Genomic DNA, 16,997 nt, shown 5'->3' with positions numbered 1-16,997 from the left:
TGTAGTTCTATTTTCATAACCGTTGTCATAATTGTTGCTAGTATTAACGGAATTTGAATCGAAATGATCAGAAATTGCTTCGACACATTTTGCTTTTCAGATCTTTTTGTGTGCGAATCAAAAATCTATCAAGAGGTCGATATCTGTAATAATATCTCAACTTGTGCCAATGGTGCTGATGAAAGTGAATGTGGTAAGAAACAATTTATCGCGGCATGTTCGTCATCATTAACCACTATACGTTATGGTTGTGTCAAAACAATATAATGTTGTCACCATGTGTTGGATTTGAGATTTACTTGCTAGTAAGTCTGGTACCATAGCGTTTTCACAACATTGTGAAAAGAATTTCAAGTTTTTGTTTCTATTTCGAAAATTGAACCTTATTCTAAAGAAAAGTTAGGCTAAACAGTTAACATTATCAGTATATCTATAGTTACTTGATGTTTTCATCGAATAACCTTTCACATATTCTCCCTCAAGCATACCAAAGGTGGTCCACATACGTTTCATAAATTTAACCAGAATAAGATGAACTACCATGCGGTTGTACATGTAGAATCTGAGGTATTAATCATGTGAGGCATTACCCCTGTCCTACATTTCTTCATAGTGAATTCGGGAGCAAGCATGGGCGTACCTTTAAAAATATTTCAGGAAGGTAGTGACATGGTCTTCCTTGATTGTGGTTCTGTCTTTCTTCTTGGCTGTTCTTCTGGTTTAAAACAACCTAAGTAATCACAATTCAGACAGCGATTTGTAAGATTAGTCACTTTATAGTACGTTGGTTGGGAGTTAAATTAAACTTTGAATTGATATGAATGGGTATTTTTAAATATTAATATTTAGAACACAGTTGGTCATCTTACTGTATTATTCTTATTCTTTGTCCTTCGTTTTCTTTGTGGTACCGTATTCAATTAATGCGATCAGTAAGTTTTGCGACGTTGTTCTTTATCCTTTAGTATCAGCTACACTTCTTCAAGGTGAAACGATTTCGTTACCTCTCCCAGAGTCCTCATCAAGAGATGAACAACAAGATATGATATGGTCCATTGTTATTGAATCTGATGCTCAGGCTCTTCTTAAAATAGATGGAAATATTAATTATTACCAAACCTTGGAATTTGGAAGTGGTGTCTGGAATACAGTCAATTCGATTGAAGTATTCATTGATAACACAAACCAAACTTTTGAACTTTTGCTCCCGTGGAGTTCCTTCTGGATACGCTACAGAGACTCCAATTACTATTATTCATACGACAAGCCCAGTCAGTTAACGGTAACAGCAGTTGATCCATATGGTATGTATAACACATGCTCGTGCAAGATTAAACATACATTGTAAAAGCTAGCAATCAATTTCATAATTAAGGTGCATTTTTCAAGTTTGCTCTACTTTATGATTTTAGGTAGGCAGAACATCTAAAGTGTGGGTGCCAACAGTGTAATTTTTTATTCTAAATGCATGGAATTAATATCCACGTAGTGTTCTTTGTTATATTTAATTATGCTCCATTAAGGCTAGTGTCGATAATTGAAAGCGTGGAACGTGACCAAGTCGACAAATGTAATCGAGATCACTCAATAAATGAGAAGCAATCAAACAGATGAATGACGTATTTAGGAATTGGCGTTCATTGGTTTCCCAGTTAGAAAAAATTAAAATAAACCTATTCAATTTGTGTGATGCGTCGAGCCTCTGCGAAAAGACAAGCTGTGCATGTAACTTTTACTGACCATTACTGTTGTTAGTAGTTCTACAAGTAAGCGTAACTCTTTATCAGTCTAACATTTAACCTGGCTGGTCACCACTAAGTAGAATAGGCGAATATGTTACACAAAATTACAATTTGTATAAACATATCAAAACAAAGTTATTCATTATTTCATACACTTTAAAAAGCACACACAAATATGAAATAATCAGATGTTGGTTGAGACCCGTCTAGCGTGTGGGTTCCTTTCTTATTCACGAAAGTCTATCAACCTTCAGATGTTAATTTAAATATGAATAACTCTTATTTGATCGAGAATATCTTCTTGAACTAAGACCATAGAGTTTACCAGATTCAAATGGAAAACTAGAAAATTATATAACAGTTCTCTGCATCAAATTCTTTATATTTATTTTACTAATATGTTAATACAATTATATTTTTACTGTAAATATTGACGTATACTTTTTTATAGGTACTATTGTGTGTAGAGATTCATATGTGACTCTGAACCAATCGTTGATTTGTGACGGTGAACCTTTCTGTCCTTTCAGTGATGACGAGATTGGATGTGGTGAGTCGACTGGTGATCTAACTCGCCACTCACATGTACATTACACAGAATGCAAATATAAAATGGAAAGATAAGCATATCATCATTGCACCAGAAAATATATGTATAGATGACGCCTAGAGCGAGAAATACAATGAGCGTGTTAGGATGTCTTGGCTTTTCAGATACGTCACTGATTGCATGAAAAAGTTACTATTGACGGACTAAATAGCTGAACGTATGGTTGGAATTTCTGTAGCTTTCTGTAAGTGAGGATTGTATCGTGCCATGCGCAGCGGCTAATGAAATAGCATATGAAAAGTATCTTTGCATATCTGTATTTATCCAATGTTGAGTGAGTTAAAAACTTGTTTATACGTGTTTATTGACCGATAAACACATGAAAGGTTCTTTTAATACCACCCTTTGTTATTGAGACTAGCTTGAATGTCATTTTGTTAACAGAAATAACTGGAAATGTCACTACGATTCAGACTACAAACTATCCACTTTATGCTGATTCCAGCATAACACAAAGATGGGAGTACTTTACCACCAGAGAGGATGTTACAATTGTTATACAGTTCAGAGAACTGAGGCTGGATTATTCTACTGGTTTTTATGCTGGAATTGGTTCCATTGCTCCTGAAAATGCATCTGTTGATTATCGTCCGGCGGCTGATTGTTACCTTACCCCTTATGATCCGATCCAGGATTTGTACTTGGAGTCGAACATGATCTGGATTGCCATAGCCTCAGATAATGGCTATGGATTACACTCAACTCGTATGTGGGCAGAAATACGAGTTGTTGGTGCTGACGAAGGTAGGTTAATATATGTCATCTTATAATTAATATTAAAGCTTTTATTTACATATGAGCGTTATTTCTGTCTAGTGTTATCTCTTCATGCTTTTCGGGTATTAATCGTGTTAACAAATTTCACCATTCTACGTCTCCTTCAATGTTTAGTAGCCAGTTACTATGAGAAAAGATCATATTTATACTTTCCTATTAGTGATCTAATTTGAATTTCAGATTTTAAAAATTGCAGTTTTGTCTCTCTGTACAGATTTTGAACGGTTTCTCTCTTCACTCCTATCCTTCTTTGTACCATACCTTCCATAAGGGATACGGATATAACATTATTTTATACAATATTGATATGTCTGCGCGTTTCACAAAAGAATTTTCTAACTTGCTAAATGATTTGTTGTATGTTTGTAGTATGCGACAGTAAGCCGAGTTATTCAGCATGTATAAATACGGCAATACCAATTTCACATTCATTTTAATATATGTATAATATCTAAATAAAACATTTCCTGCTAACATATATTTAAAGAACTAAAACGTAGATGCTTAGATGCTGGAGTTATTGCTATTACTCCTGGAAATGAATCTGTCGATTATCGTCCTGCGGCTGAATGTATTCTTACTCAATACGATCTCATCCAGGAATTGCACTTGGAGTCCAATATGGTGTGGCTTGTTCTAAGAATAGATATGGGTTAGCTTCAAATCGTTTGTAGACCGAAATACGCGTTTTGGGCACTGATGATGTTATGTAGTATCATTTCAAATGATGTGAATGTAAATGTACCATTTAGAATATATCGATTCAAGTGTTGTATTAACTTAGAATGACTTGGTATCTATTTCTTTTTTAACTGTATAGGTTAGCTTAAAAACAAGTTTGACCTCCATGCTATGTACTGTAGATCAGAATTTAAACTACAACATCGTTGTATCCAATATCCAACAGACTCCAACGTTTGGGCATGTTCTTTGAGATGGATAATTGTTTCATCAGTCATATCACTTGTACTGACAATCACCTGATTTTGAATCATTTACATTAGAACTTGTATAACAACCAAGCACAAAACTATGTTATTTCGTTGGTTAATTTGTTACGATGTTCCTAGTTGGTTGTGTAACATTTTTCGGGCATATTCCTCACCTTACTAGCTCATACATGTAGCTACAAAGGGAATTCTTGTATACCGTTTTCAAATTTATTCTGTTCACTAGAAATCCTGATGTGTGAAGATGGCATGTACGTCGCCTTTTCTGATCAACTGTGTGATAATATATGGGCTTGTGAAAATGGAGAAGATGAGTTGGGATGTGAAGGTGAGATGTTAGTTTCGTTTCGTTGCAATCACTCGCAGATTGTATAATCGATAATGATGGAACTTTTTTTTTTTTTATCAGTCTTAAACTAAACTAAACTAAACACAAAAAGTCGTTTCATTTCATTCATGACAGTATGTCGAACGTCATTTGTCGTTATGTCCTCAAGTTTGTGTGAACGTTGGTTACAGTCAGCGTGTTTCACAAAAGTGTAAAAGAATTTCAGTCAGTTAGTTATCGTCAACTGTGAATGTTACACATGTTTCCGTATTATAACTTGAGCACACGAAATTCTTGGAATTAAAGATTTACTTAGGTGAAATAATATCTTGCACAGTGTAGCTAGAAAGACTTAAGAAAGACTAAGTATACATTTAGTAGATATTTTTGCTTCACACACACACACGCACACACATTACATTCAGACCGAGGACCCCATTGTAATTCCCATTGTTCAAATCCACGTACCCTAACCTTAACAATATCCCATACAATAGAATTCTTCCGAGGACGTGGTGATTCTTCAGAAATCACAACCGAGGACCTGGAATTCTTTTGTTCAAGTCCTCGGTCAGATAGCAAAACAAACGCACACACGTATATATATATATATATATATATATACTACACTCTTTGTCCTTTTTTCTGTACTAGCTATTATACTTGGAAATGATGATGAGTTTCAAGCGATGTCACAAGATACGAAGACCTCTTGGATCATTAGTTCAGCGTCACCAGATGATCAAGTATTTGTAGTGGAGACTCCATATAGATTGTACTCCACCCTTCGTGTAGGATCCGGATCAAACTTTAATGATACAGACACCCTTATCCGCATGGTTAATCCTTATGCTGACACTGATGGATTCATTTATATTGGTAGCGCTGAGATGTGGCTTACATTGGATGGTGGATCTTCTCAATCAACAACTATTACATTAACGGTGATCTCTCGATCAGGTACTGAATCATACCATCTCTCTCTGTCTTCAGTTAAAAGATGCCTTTTATCGAAATTTGCGACTCTGTTACTTCGCATTTATGTCTCTGTAAGATTTTAACTCCATGCGTTTTGCTGTTTCTGTTGCTTTATTTCTTATTCAGTTTTTATTGTGACAACTATGTTTTCTTTACTTCTTAATGTGTATGATATTTGTTGAGATCTGTAGTACGGAATTTTAATTGTACATCCTTATCAACATATCCCACGGTTATCACCATTGAGGGAGAGGTTACGGTTAGGAAGTCGGGAAGAATTACTCTCAAGAATGTCTTCGATAATCTGGTTAGCGGGTTTGCAAAGTCTGGTAACCATACATTTGTGGATCGTACATGACGTACCTATGTGTCAATTTCCATAGTACCAAGTAAGTAGTCTGCGATTTATGGAACAGTTTTTTCCTTTTCTTTCACAGAACTTTTCCATTGCGGCAGGATGAATGAGTTCGTTGCCATGGACAAACTTTGTGATACTGTTTGGGACTGTCCTACTGGTTTGGATGAATCAGATTGTGGTATGTCATGTGTATGGAACAGTAGCACGTTAACACAACAAGGCGTTAAAGAATAATTTTGAAAATGAAGCTAAGGTGCTAAGGTGACCAAAACTATCAGAAAGTTCTGTACGATATTACTCACTACCGTTCCTCAAATAAGACCGAAAGACAGTTTAATATATATATATATATATATATATATATATATATATGTATATATATATATATATATATATATATATATATATATATATATATACATATATATATATATATACATATGTGTGTGTGTATATATAAACATATAATAATTTGCTTTTGGTCGATTATTTCCATGTACAATTAGTTATAATTTGTATTTTGTTTTACCCAGCGATGTAAGATACGTTGAGTTTATACATAGTCCAAAATTATTATTGTACATTTTAATGACTAATATAAGTTTTTTACACTTTATTTGAATTCCATCAAACTTTAACTATTCTATCAATTTAGAAAAGGAAACCACGAACATTAATGAATTATACTTTTCTTTTCTGATACCAGCCTAATTACAATTATTTAAATTTAGTTTCAAGATTATTAAGATATATTAATTCTTCGTTCATTCTAATAGAACCAACGTACCTTAACGAGACAGATAGCCATGGTATTTCATCGTATAACTCTTATAGTGATGATGAGGGACTAACAAAATCTTGGACATTTGAGGTTCCTGATGGCTTTGAGGCAGTTTTGACTTCAATTAATGTAAATGTGAGATATACTATTATATCTCTTGGGGCTGGAACGGATCCGACGAAGAGCAGTAGCCATCTTTACTCTGTCCTTGACTCATCCAGTCCAGATCTGGTGGTACCCGAAAACAAGTTTTGGATCAAATTCATTCGTGTTATTAGCTATCGATCGTCGTCTACATCGGTAGACATTACACTTCGACCTCTACAAATAGGTAATACATAATTTCTTTCTTTTGGAAGGCAGTATGATTGTTTACCTGCATGTATATTGTTTAATGTTCAGTTTGTTTCATTCATTCAATTATTTACAAGTGGGTACCTTGACACATAAGCGTGGATGAATGCAAAAATATAAGACGTACCTTTAAGTTTAGAAGTCAAATAGATTACTAGCACAGGCATGTAACAGCCTTAATTAACTTGAAGAGTAACTAGAACGGAAATGTAAAGCATTTCTTGACGGGCCAAATGACTGTTAGACATGCAACGAATTTGAAAGCTATTGAAAGATCGTTGGTTCATATAATAAACTATGAAGTCACTGAAGGGGAAACTTGGTACATAAGTTCTTATGGAAGTATAGAGATAATTGGTGCAGAGAGTATTTATTGTTTCAATTGTTTATATGTTGTATTAAAGCAAATAACTGGAGTATGTGCATTCAAGGTAGCTGTTTTGTATGTAAAAAGTATTATTTTGTCATCCATTGGGATACGGTTTGCGTTGATAATGCCATGGATAGTAGAACAGAATTTAGAAATTACCGCCCCCCAGTTCATCCATACTATGGTCGTTTATCGTTAATACACAGCGAATATTGATCCCAATGGGATAAATGTCATTTGATAAATCAGATATGTGTAAAACATTATTTAAAAAAAATCAGGATATTATAGAATTTCCAATGTAAAATACTACTAAAATTAACATTTGTTAGTGGCAATAGTTAGGTCTTTATAATTCAGCTCGTAAATACCTTCAACGTGAGCTAATTCTACGTGAAATTTGAATGATCCTATTCTGTAACCAGTGGTAGGAAAGAAATGTTGGTTAGAAATTCTCAAGGCGAAATAAGTGGCTTGAGAAGGTATGTATTTTTTGTATTACATAGGCATATTAGAACATGAGAATGACTTCAGTGTTCTTTATAAATGACGCTTATGATAATTAGCCTATTTCAGTTACACGTACAATTTTGGTTTGTTTTTATTTGATACGACTGTTTATTATACCGATATTGTGTTTTCTCTTTGCAGATGGATGCCAAGACGAGGAGTTTATGTGCACATTCACAAGAGAATGTATCCCATCTAACCAAACCTGTGATGGGACTACAAACTGCTTAGATAAATCTGATGAAACATCTTGTCGTAAGTTCAATTATATTCATGTCATTCATCAAGAAGGGAAAGAAGGAACAAATATATTACGACTTCATAATTCAGTCAATTAAATCTAAATTGCTTTCATAGTCGTCTCAAACATCATATCATTGTGTGCTGAACGAAACTTGCAGGACAAAAACGGATTGGAGTTATCTTCAGTAATAGTCTCAGCAATGAAATGGACTGCATTATTCGGTGCAACCTTTTATTGTATATTATTTTATTATAACATTACTTTAGTCTATGCATTGTTCTCTGTCTTTGAGTACATGCTTGACGGAAACGAATATCAAACGATCGTTTTCTTTGTTAAATAAACATACGCTGTATATATCAAACGGTCATAATACCATTGTAACAATTACTTCAAACTGGAATGAAGATACATATGGTAGGTAACAAAGCTTCTCATTTGTTCATTTTATAGTCTACGTAAAGTAATAACAATATCCACACCTGCTCAAATAGTAAACAATGTAGTGTTTTTGTTTCCTTTCTTTGCTTGATTGTGCCTTTTCGGGCAGCCTTTCAAAGCCAGTTTTACATTTGAAGCAAGTGTCTGTTATTCTCTTCTAACCAGGCTATTACAAAACCAGATCAGCAGCAAACTCACACTTCAATATGTCATTGCACTGAGAGCCTCTCAGGAATACTTCTCAGATGAGTTGGTCCTCGCTAGTGTCTGGATTTAATATAAATAATAATAAAAATAATAATAATAATAAAGATGATATGACTGACCACTGACCTAAAACTTTAACAAGCATTCTATGAATTCTGTTTTAGCTTGCAGCTCCATTTCTGAAGTCCGTTGTGGTAATGGAGGATGTGTGAAGAGGAATGAAGTATGTTCAAATAGTCTCTACGGTAACCTTGCTTGTATCGAGGAGCAATATAGCTGTGGTGAGTACATACATTAATTAACCTGCTAACCAATCAAACAAGGAGAGAATAATAAATTCTCATTTCAGGGTATCTAGAATTTATTTTATTCAATATTCGTGATACCTTTAAGGTTCTCAAACCTGTAATGTAATGTCATGTTATGTTCCATTTAAAGATTTCAAATGTGCGACGTGGCACGGAGATGATGTTATTCACAACACGTTTCTGTGTGATGGATACCGGGATTGTATTGATGGTTCAGACGAAGAAATTGAGAATTGCGGTAAGTTTCAAGCATCTTCAATTATAACATTATGAAATAAGCCAAAAATAAGAATTTCAATATCAGGTTAATTCTATTTAAGGTGTTTTTTTTCAGCTAACATTATATGGATTACACAACCGGAGCTGTAAGTACTAACTAGTGTGCTACAATCATTAAAGAACACAGTCTTGGTCTAGTATTCCAATGGAATATTTTTTTTAGTAAGTCAATTGATTTGAAACTATTTTGAAGGTCACGTTAGTGTTGTTGTTTTTTTAGCAATTGCTTTCCTACAGAACGTAAGCGTACAGAAGTTAATGAAAATAATGACACATACTTTTTTTTGTACCTTGGTACATTATGCTCCTCATACAAAGTACAAAACTATTGTCATGTCTAACTTGTGATGTTTTTGTTTTACCATTGCTCCTCTGCCATAGAATGCAAACCTCCTGCATTTTCCTGCGGAGGGAGATGCTTATCTCCAAATCAAGTTTGCGATGGAGTTGTTGACTGTCTGGATGGACTCGATGAAAGCGATTGTGGTAAGACCATGTTATGCTCTGCAATAACGTGTATATGAAAACAGTTGGTAAATGCATGTGAAGTCACATATGCCAGATTACCTTTAGTTATTATCATTAAGAGACTAGAAATGTTTCTCATTAATATCATATGTTCTACTTTTTTCATATGCAACAAGCTAGAAATGAAATTTGGTGGAAGTGTGCAGTTTACAGTTTATAGGTGTTTGCAGTTTTGATCAATATATTCCACACTGTAGTCAAGTTAAGTTTGTGGTCAATTTACGACTAGTAGCCAACGCAGATTACATATACAGAGTTCAAACTTCCGGGTGTTAGATGTAGCACAACACAACACAACAAAATATAGAACAGTACTGCAGACATTTCTGACTCCCCTGGTTTTTGCATACAGACAGCAACTTAAAAGCAAAAAACGTTGTGTGTTGAGAGTTAGTTCTTGTTTCATTTTCATCAGAATGCTCCAGCTTTGAGCTACCGCGGGATGAAGATGAGTGTGTCGCATACTGGGACTGTTGCTTGGAAGGAGATTGCATAGACAGCGATGTATGCGGAGGTTTGTATGTTTTAACACTTGTATGAAGTACAAACAATGCTAAACTATTGTGTGGAATTTTAGAATAATAATGTTAACTAGCTAATTGTAAGTTATATATGAACATTTTTTTAACTTCAGAAGTATAGTTAGTACCTTTTCTATAATATTGATCGATATAAAAGTTCACATTTTAAGACCCACAAAAAAAGGCGGATCGTTGGTTGGGTGCGGGGGGGGGGGGGGAATAAGTACTGAGTTACTGAATGGAGAATAAGGTTTGGTGTTTTTTAATCAACAGCGTGTCCTGAATATTACTTCCAGTGTTCTGACCTCACTTGCTTGGCAGAAGAGTATGTCTGCGATAATGTTATCAACTGTCCAGCAGGTGAAGATGAAGCTGATTGTGGAGGTAAACATGTAGTTGAATGTGGTCAATATGATTATCAAAATAGTTGTAGAGTACGTTTGTGTTCTTAGAATATGTCATCTAGTCATATCTATGACTGTTTCATGTTGATAATTGTTAGCTTTAAGAGACAAAAGGGTAGATGAAAACAGCCTTCTACACATCATTATTCTTTAGAAGGTGATCAACCAAGGCTGACTGAATACTTCACTGTAACTAGAGGTGGGGTAGTATAAACTCTTTTGTAACAATAACGTTCACCCAACTTGTACGGCTATTTATATTGGAACAATAGATGTCATTCGTTGGCATCCTTTTTGATTTTTTTCTGTGATTTGAAAAATATCAGAAAAGTAACACATATGACACTTAATGTCTTCCAACTGTTATTTCTCGCACTTTTTTCGCATCTTCCCTCAACAAACGTATTGGATATCAAAGTATATGTTAACTAAAGCGAACACACTTGATAGACGTCGTTAGTGATAGTTATTAACTGTTAAAATGTATTCAACTAATGACGATGTTTTTGCGAAAGATTATTATTTGGGCATTTTTTTCTGATTCAGGATTGGTGACTGCACTTCCTGGCGGTAAGTATACATACATATCAGTAATAATTATGTCGAGCTATTTTACTCTAAGGATGCAAGTCAGTGTGCAAGCAAAACATGCCTGATCAAGGAGAGAAGTATCTGTATCAGCAGGTGAAGATGAAGCTGATTGTGGAGGTAAACATGTAGTTGAATGTGGTCAATATGATTAACAAAATAGTTGTAAAGTACGTTTGTGTTCTTAGAATATGTCATTTAGTCATATCTATGACTGTTTCATGTTGATGATTGTTAGCTTTAAGAGACATAAGGGTAGATGAAAACAGCCTTCTACACATCATTATTCTTTAGTAGGTGATCAACCAAGGCTGACTGAATACTTCACTTAAATGTAACTAGAGGTGGGGTAGTATAAACTCTTTTGTAACAATAACATTCACCCAACTTGTACGGCTATTTATATTGGAACAATAGATGTCATTCGTTGGCATCCTTTTTGATTTTTTTCTGTGATTTGAAAAATATCAGAAAAGTAACACATATGACACTTAATGTCTTCCAACTGTTATTTCTCGCACATTTTTTGCATCTTCCCTCAACAAACGTATTGGACATCAAAGTATATGTTACCCAAAGCGAACACTCTTGAAAGACGTCGTTAGTGATAGCTATTAACTGTTAAAATATATTCCACTAATGACGATGTTTTTGTGAAAGATTATTATTTGGGCATTTTTTTCTGATTCAGGATTTGTGACTGCACTTCCTGGCGGTAAGTATACGTACATATCAATAATAATTATGTCGAGCTATTTTACTCTAAGGATCCAAGTCAGTGTGCAAGCAAAACATGCCTGATCAAGGATAGAAGTATCTGTATCTCCAAAGCAGTAACCAAGCAAGGAAGGAGAAATTTACAAATACAAGTTGAATACGTGACTTTGATACAAGGTCATGTAGTTTGGAAGACAGGACGATCTAAACACTACCTGTGTTGGGTAATGATACGTCATTGTATTTGGGAGAATGTTCAAGGTGCACAGCGGTTAAGTAAATCGGAAGCAATTACCGTTTACGACTCTCAGCAAGAGTACAGTCTCAGACTGTAGATAAGTTGTTAATATTTGTGCCACTTGTAAATGAGCTAATCGAAGTTAATCATTGATTGTCTTGTATGAATAAGGGACCATCAGCAATGGAAGTTTGTGACATTTAAAATTTTATGAAAGTGTCACCAAACCTAAAAAGGCCAAGACATTATCTTACATCACCAACGTCATCGCAACAATAGTTAAGACTATAGTTAAGACGTTGAGACTAGCACAGGTTCATTTTCAGTTGCCGTTAGCACAAATAATGATTGTAGTGAACTGACGCGTTATCATTATTGCTTTCTTTTCTATCAGATAAGTGACACATAAAATTAGATATATTATGAGAGTACATTCACGAATAATACCTTCGTATTCTTTCTTTTTTTGGCCTTTTAAATTTCAGGGTTGCCACCTTGTCTGTTTCAACAGTGTGTAAATGGGGGAATTTGCGTTGGACTAGCTGGATTAGATTATTTTTGCGTGTGCAATTTTCCATTTTATGGCAGAAACTGTGAAAGCAAGTATTTCAAGGACCAAGTGCCTACCATTATTTCAAGCCAAAATGTTTAATCACACTAAAAACGTTAATTGATACAACCTGTAAGCAAGTATATAAATGTTTTCAACGACTAAAATAGTCACACCATTGGAGAGATATGCTGTTTGTTAACGAGGTTTTTCGGAAGATTCTTTTACATTATGTAAGACATTCAGGAGAAAGTTGATATGTGATGTAAAAACGTGGCAGTATGTTTAACCCTTTCAGGGTTGCTCCTCTCAGCCGGTCAATCAGATAAGCAATGGTTAGGTGAACTTAACGTGTATTTCGTGAGTTACGTACTTCAGAAACAATATACTCTAACTGTTCCTTTGATAAGCTAGTACTAATCCATGGGGAAGAGACAACTTAAAAATAATGTGTGAAAAATATATTTCTTCGTTTGTTTACCCAAAACCCTCTTTTCACCATAGATGCAGACCTATCAACTGATATTCCTGATGGTAAGTATATTACTTAGTTTTAATGTACTAAGAAAGCATACAGTCGTGAGCTGCTTGCTTTCTTAATAACTTTAGCAAACAAAAATTGTATGTGCCGCAGCATTTTACCATTTTGTGATATTATATATTAATAGTCAATAATTGAATTCTATAGTAACCAAGTATAAAATTATCAGTCGTGAGAAAAACAACATAGTTGAATATATTAACTTTAATAAATTAACATCAATTATTGCTTCTTTTGACTGACATTAGGTGGGGAACTGCCAACTGCTATCCCTGAGAGTGAGTACTTCAAAATATAAGAAACTTTAATCATGTTATTAAACAACTAAGACGGACCCTTGAACTTTCACTCCCTGCTTGAGGTCAATGAACACTCATTGTGTTCACCACATCACTAAGCATGACTATGCAGTCCAATGGTTAATAGTTCTGGATTTTTAATATTATAAATTTAGGTAATGGATCGCGTAATGATATAAAATATTCTTTATTTATTCGTACTTATTTTTTACCTTATTGTTTATACCTTGGATATGATACAGTCAAATTGTATGTAAGCCAAAGTTAATAATACGTCAATTATTGTAGTTTACTTATATTTTGATGTATCCCAGTTTAAATGTAGAAAATTGGATGTAAATTTTAGTGAATAACATAACACAAACGTGTGTCACACGTAACACTAAGAGTTTCTTCAATAGGATCAATCCTGGTTGCTTTAAGCTATTTTCGGCACAAAACGTGTCGATGTGAAAAGCTGTTGGATATTGTATGAAGGATTTGAATGAAAATGTCACCAGGATACTTAGAATTCGATTTCATTATCAGTCTCAAAATACATTTACATCTGACCTATACGTCTATTAGGCAGAAGAAAGAAATGTAAGACATTTCAAATATATCTGGATAAAGACATGTGAAGACTAATAAAATATAAGCAATATATAGTAGAAGATTGTTTTATTCTCGCGATCCTTTCACGCACTTTGGCGATTTTCTCTCGTCTAACCTGTAAAGGAACTCATTATTTTTTCATAACTCTACAGTGTATGACATCGAACTTGTTGTTAATGAAGAGACCATCTTGTCTACTGACGCATCCAATTCGCATGAAGTGACATGGCTAATAAACGCTCCTCATGGATATGGTATACAACTACAAGCTGTTGATACAGACTTTGGATATGACTCCTCAATCAGAATTGGAGGTGGTGAAAGCATAGGACAAAATCAAATAGCTGAGCTTGAACGATACTCCAATCCTTACCATCTCCTACGTTCTAGCACAATTTGGATTCGTTACACCAGCAGATATACTTCAATTGGGGGTGTTACCTTCAAACTGTCTGCTGTCCCAAACATTGGCATTAGTAAGTGATATTACGCTATTGGACATGTCATTTATGTCTTGATTTCCACGTTACCCTGATTACATGCAAACCTTAATTTAAGAGTATAGTCCTGCTCCAGATTCCACATTCTGTTCCACCAGTCACCAGTAAAACGAAACAAAATCAGTTCTCGGTTGATTTATGTGATGTTATTTCTGTCTTTACACTATCATAAATGTAAATTAGGTACGATTTTTATAGTACAGCTTCATCTAAAAGGTCTATCATAAAAGTAATATCAAAGGTTGTGTTTGTTAATTTCTCTACCGTTGTGGTATGTCATATTTATTCAGCATATTGGCGAGAGAACGGCAAATACCTGCTGCTTCAGTTCTAAAATGTTCCTCGAAACACTTGTCTTTTCCATTCCTTGAATTGTGTCACGATCTACTAAGTTCCACTTTTCGCTTTGTCTAATGTTGAAAATTTAAATGTAAACATCATTGTTTAAATGCCTTTGACGAAAAACCGAAGTTACCTGTTTAGCACATATATTCAAGAACTAGTTTTTAAATAATTCCATATACACATTATCCATGGTCACTCAACTTTGTTATGTACTGAACAATGATCTTGTCTTTTCACATTCCATTTCAAGAGTAGCTCATTTGTACGGCTACACTGTGTATGAGTTAACCAAACATATGGCTACAAATTCACTGAAGGTTGCCTTTTAGTGCATTCACATATCCTCAACCAGTCATCAGATGCAAAGAGTTTTATATTTTGCATGATGTAATTGGATAATGTTAGGATCAGCATCTGGGACCATATAACATAATGCTCTTGATGTTTAAATAGACCACTGAAGATAACTTGGTAGTAAAAGGAAATGATGTTTGAATAGAACCATTTAATTTCATTCACAGGTGACGTTATATACGTTAATCCTGATGAGAAAGTGGTGATAGAATCCCCTATGTATCCTCAAGATTATCCTGTGAAAGTTGACAAAGTCTGGAACTTCCATACATTAGATGGGTATGGATTCTTGGTGAAATTTACAAACTTCAGCTTGGAACAGAACTGGGACTATGTGTCCTTGGGTGGTGGAGTAGAACCACGTACAACATCTCAGCTGGCTGCGTTTAGCGGGAAATCACTGCCAGATGACTTTTCCTTCTATCATTCGAGCATGTGGATGAGATTTACTAGTGATCTCTCAAAAACATGCCAAGGATTCAGAGCTGAAATTACATCAGTTATTGGTAAGATCATTTCCCCTTCAAAACTTATTGTTTTCTCCGAAAGATTAACTAACCTGATTATCCGACACGGGAGTACAATTTTGTAATCACGATATTTAAATAATTACGTATGATTGAATGATCTTTGGGGAGAAGTGACCACTACTATTGGAGTTAACTTTAAAGATTTGTTTTTGTTAATGTTGCACCCACCCTTAAAATTACCGTAGTTTGAACTATATGAATATTGATGATATTCGTGTATAATTTTCTGTATCTGGTGGTTTACTTGCCCTTTGGATCTGCCATTGTTGAGTTGAATGGGCCCTCCGTGAACAACTCAATAATTTATTATGAAAATAAATGGAAATCAATCTGGCGATAATTGTAATTATTTCTGCATTAACATGTATATGTTCCTACTTCAACAAATCTACAACTCTAAATATGATTTTATATTCCCTGTACTGTAAAAAATGACTCAATAAATATACAACATTGGTTTCTCACCAAATCTTTTATTAAAGAGGGAGAGGCAAAAATATTTCATTCGGTCGACATTTCTTTTTCTTTCTAGATTCCACAGATTATTCAGAAAGTAAGTATCAAGTCAGGTGGTTCCTGAAATTGGGTCATAATGAATACTTGTTTCCAAAAAAATGATTCGCCATACCTTAATTTATTTTGCATTTGAATAAATTATACCTGAAGCTTGGTACTGACAGAAAATTCAAAAGGGTTTAATGTAATATGAGTTTATTATAATTATTTATAGGCTAGTATATATAAGACATGTCTGGAAGCAGTCAAACTTTATTACCTAACGCAAAAGATTTTTCAGGTGAATACCTTACTCTTACATGGAATACTTCCGTTTATAGCATCTGTTTAATACGTGATTACTAGGTATGTACTTCACTTTAACAATATTTCATTCTATCAGACTACAGAACATAATATGCGAACGTGCAAAAGTCTATGTAGAATATGTGGTGTATAATGTGTCAGGTACATTACTTATTGCATTATTCATATATTCATCTTTATGGTTTATTATTACTTGCCTGATTCATGTAGTGTACTAAGTTTGTGAGGA

At 34.4% G+C, this 16,997-nt stretch overlaps 1 protein-coding gene across 1 annotated transcript in view; it reads left to right on the top strand.

Moving 5' to 3' along the window:
* The window catches only part of LOC139975142 (uncharacterized), a 47,062-nt gene that overhangs the window by 22,020 nt on the left and 8,045 nt on the right, over window positions 1–16,997 (top strand). Inside the window, exons 22-43 of the mRNA XM_071982782.1 lie at window positions 101–193; window positions 966–1,304; window positions 2,194–2,292; window positions 2,737–3,096; window positions 4,306–4,407; window positions 5,062–5,367; window positions 5,823–5,921; window positions 6,520–6,855; window positions 7,900–8,013; window positions 8,815–8,931; window positions 9,089–9,196; window positions 9,619–9,723; window positions 10,181–10,279; window positions 10,560–10,670; window positions 11,237–11,260; window positions 11,970–11,993; window positions 12,719–12,832; window positions 13,288–13,317; window positions 13,573–13,602; window positions 14,370–14,693; window positions 15,584–15,922; window positions 16,479–16,499. Of these exons, the coding sequence (XP_071838883.1) occupies window positions 101–193; window positions 966–1,304; window positions 2,194–2,292; window positions 2,737–3,096; window positions 4,306–4,407; window positions 5,062–5,367; window positions 5,823–5,921; window positions 6,520–6,855; window positions 7,900–8,013; window positions 8,815–8,931; window positions 9,089–9,196; window positions 9,619–9,723; window positions 10,181–10,279; window positions 10,560–10,670; window positions 11,237–11,260; window positions 11,970–11,993; window positions 12,719–12,832; window positions 13,288–13,317; window positions 13,573–13,602; window positions 14,370–14,693; window positions 15,584–15,922; window positions 16,479–16,499 (3,294 nt within the window). The remainder of the gene's footprint in view (window positions 1–100; window positions 194–965; window positions 1,305–2,193; window positions 2,293–2,736; window positions 3,097–4,305; window positions 4,408–5,061; window positions 5,368–5,822; window positions 5,922–6,519; window positions 6,856–7,899; window positions 8,014–8,814; window positions 8,932–9,088; window positions 9,197–9,618; window positions 9,724–10,180; window positions 10,280–10,559; window positions 10,671–11,236; window positions 11,261–11,969; window positions 11,994–12,718; window positions 12,833–13,287; window positions 13,318–13,572; window positions 13,603–14,369; window positions 14,694–15,583; window positions 15,923–16,478; window positions 16,500–16,997) is intronic.

The sequence above is a fragment of the Apostichopus japonicus genome, chromosome 10 (genome assembly GCF_037975245.1).
Source record: "Apostichopus japonicus isolate 1M-3 chromosome 10, ASM3797524v1, whole genome shotgun sequence".
In the NCBI taxonomy this organism is placed as follows: domain Eukaryota; kingdom Metazoa; phylum Echinodermata; class Holothuroidea; order Aspidochirotida; family Stichopodidae; genus Apostichopus; species Apostichopus japonicus.
The sequence above is the reverse complement of the archived record's forward strand: the minus strand, read 5'-3'. Positions and strand labels throughout refer to the sequence as shown.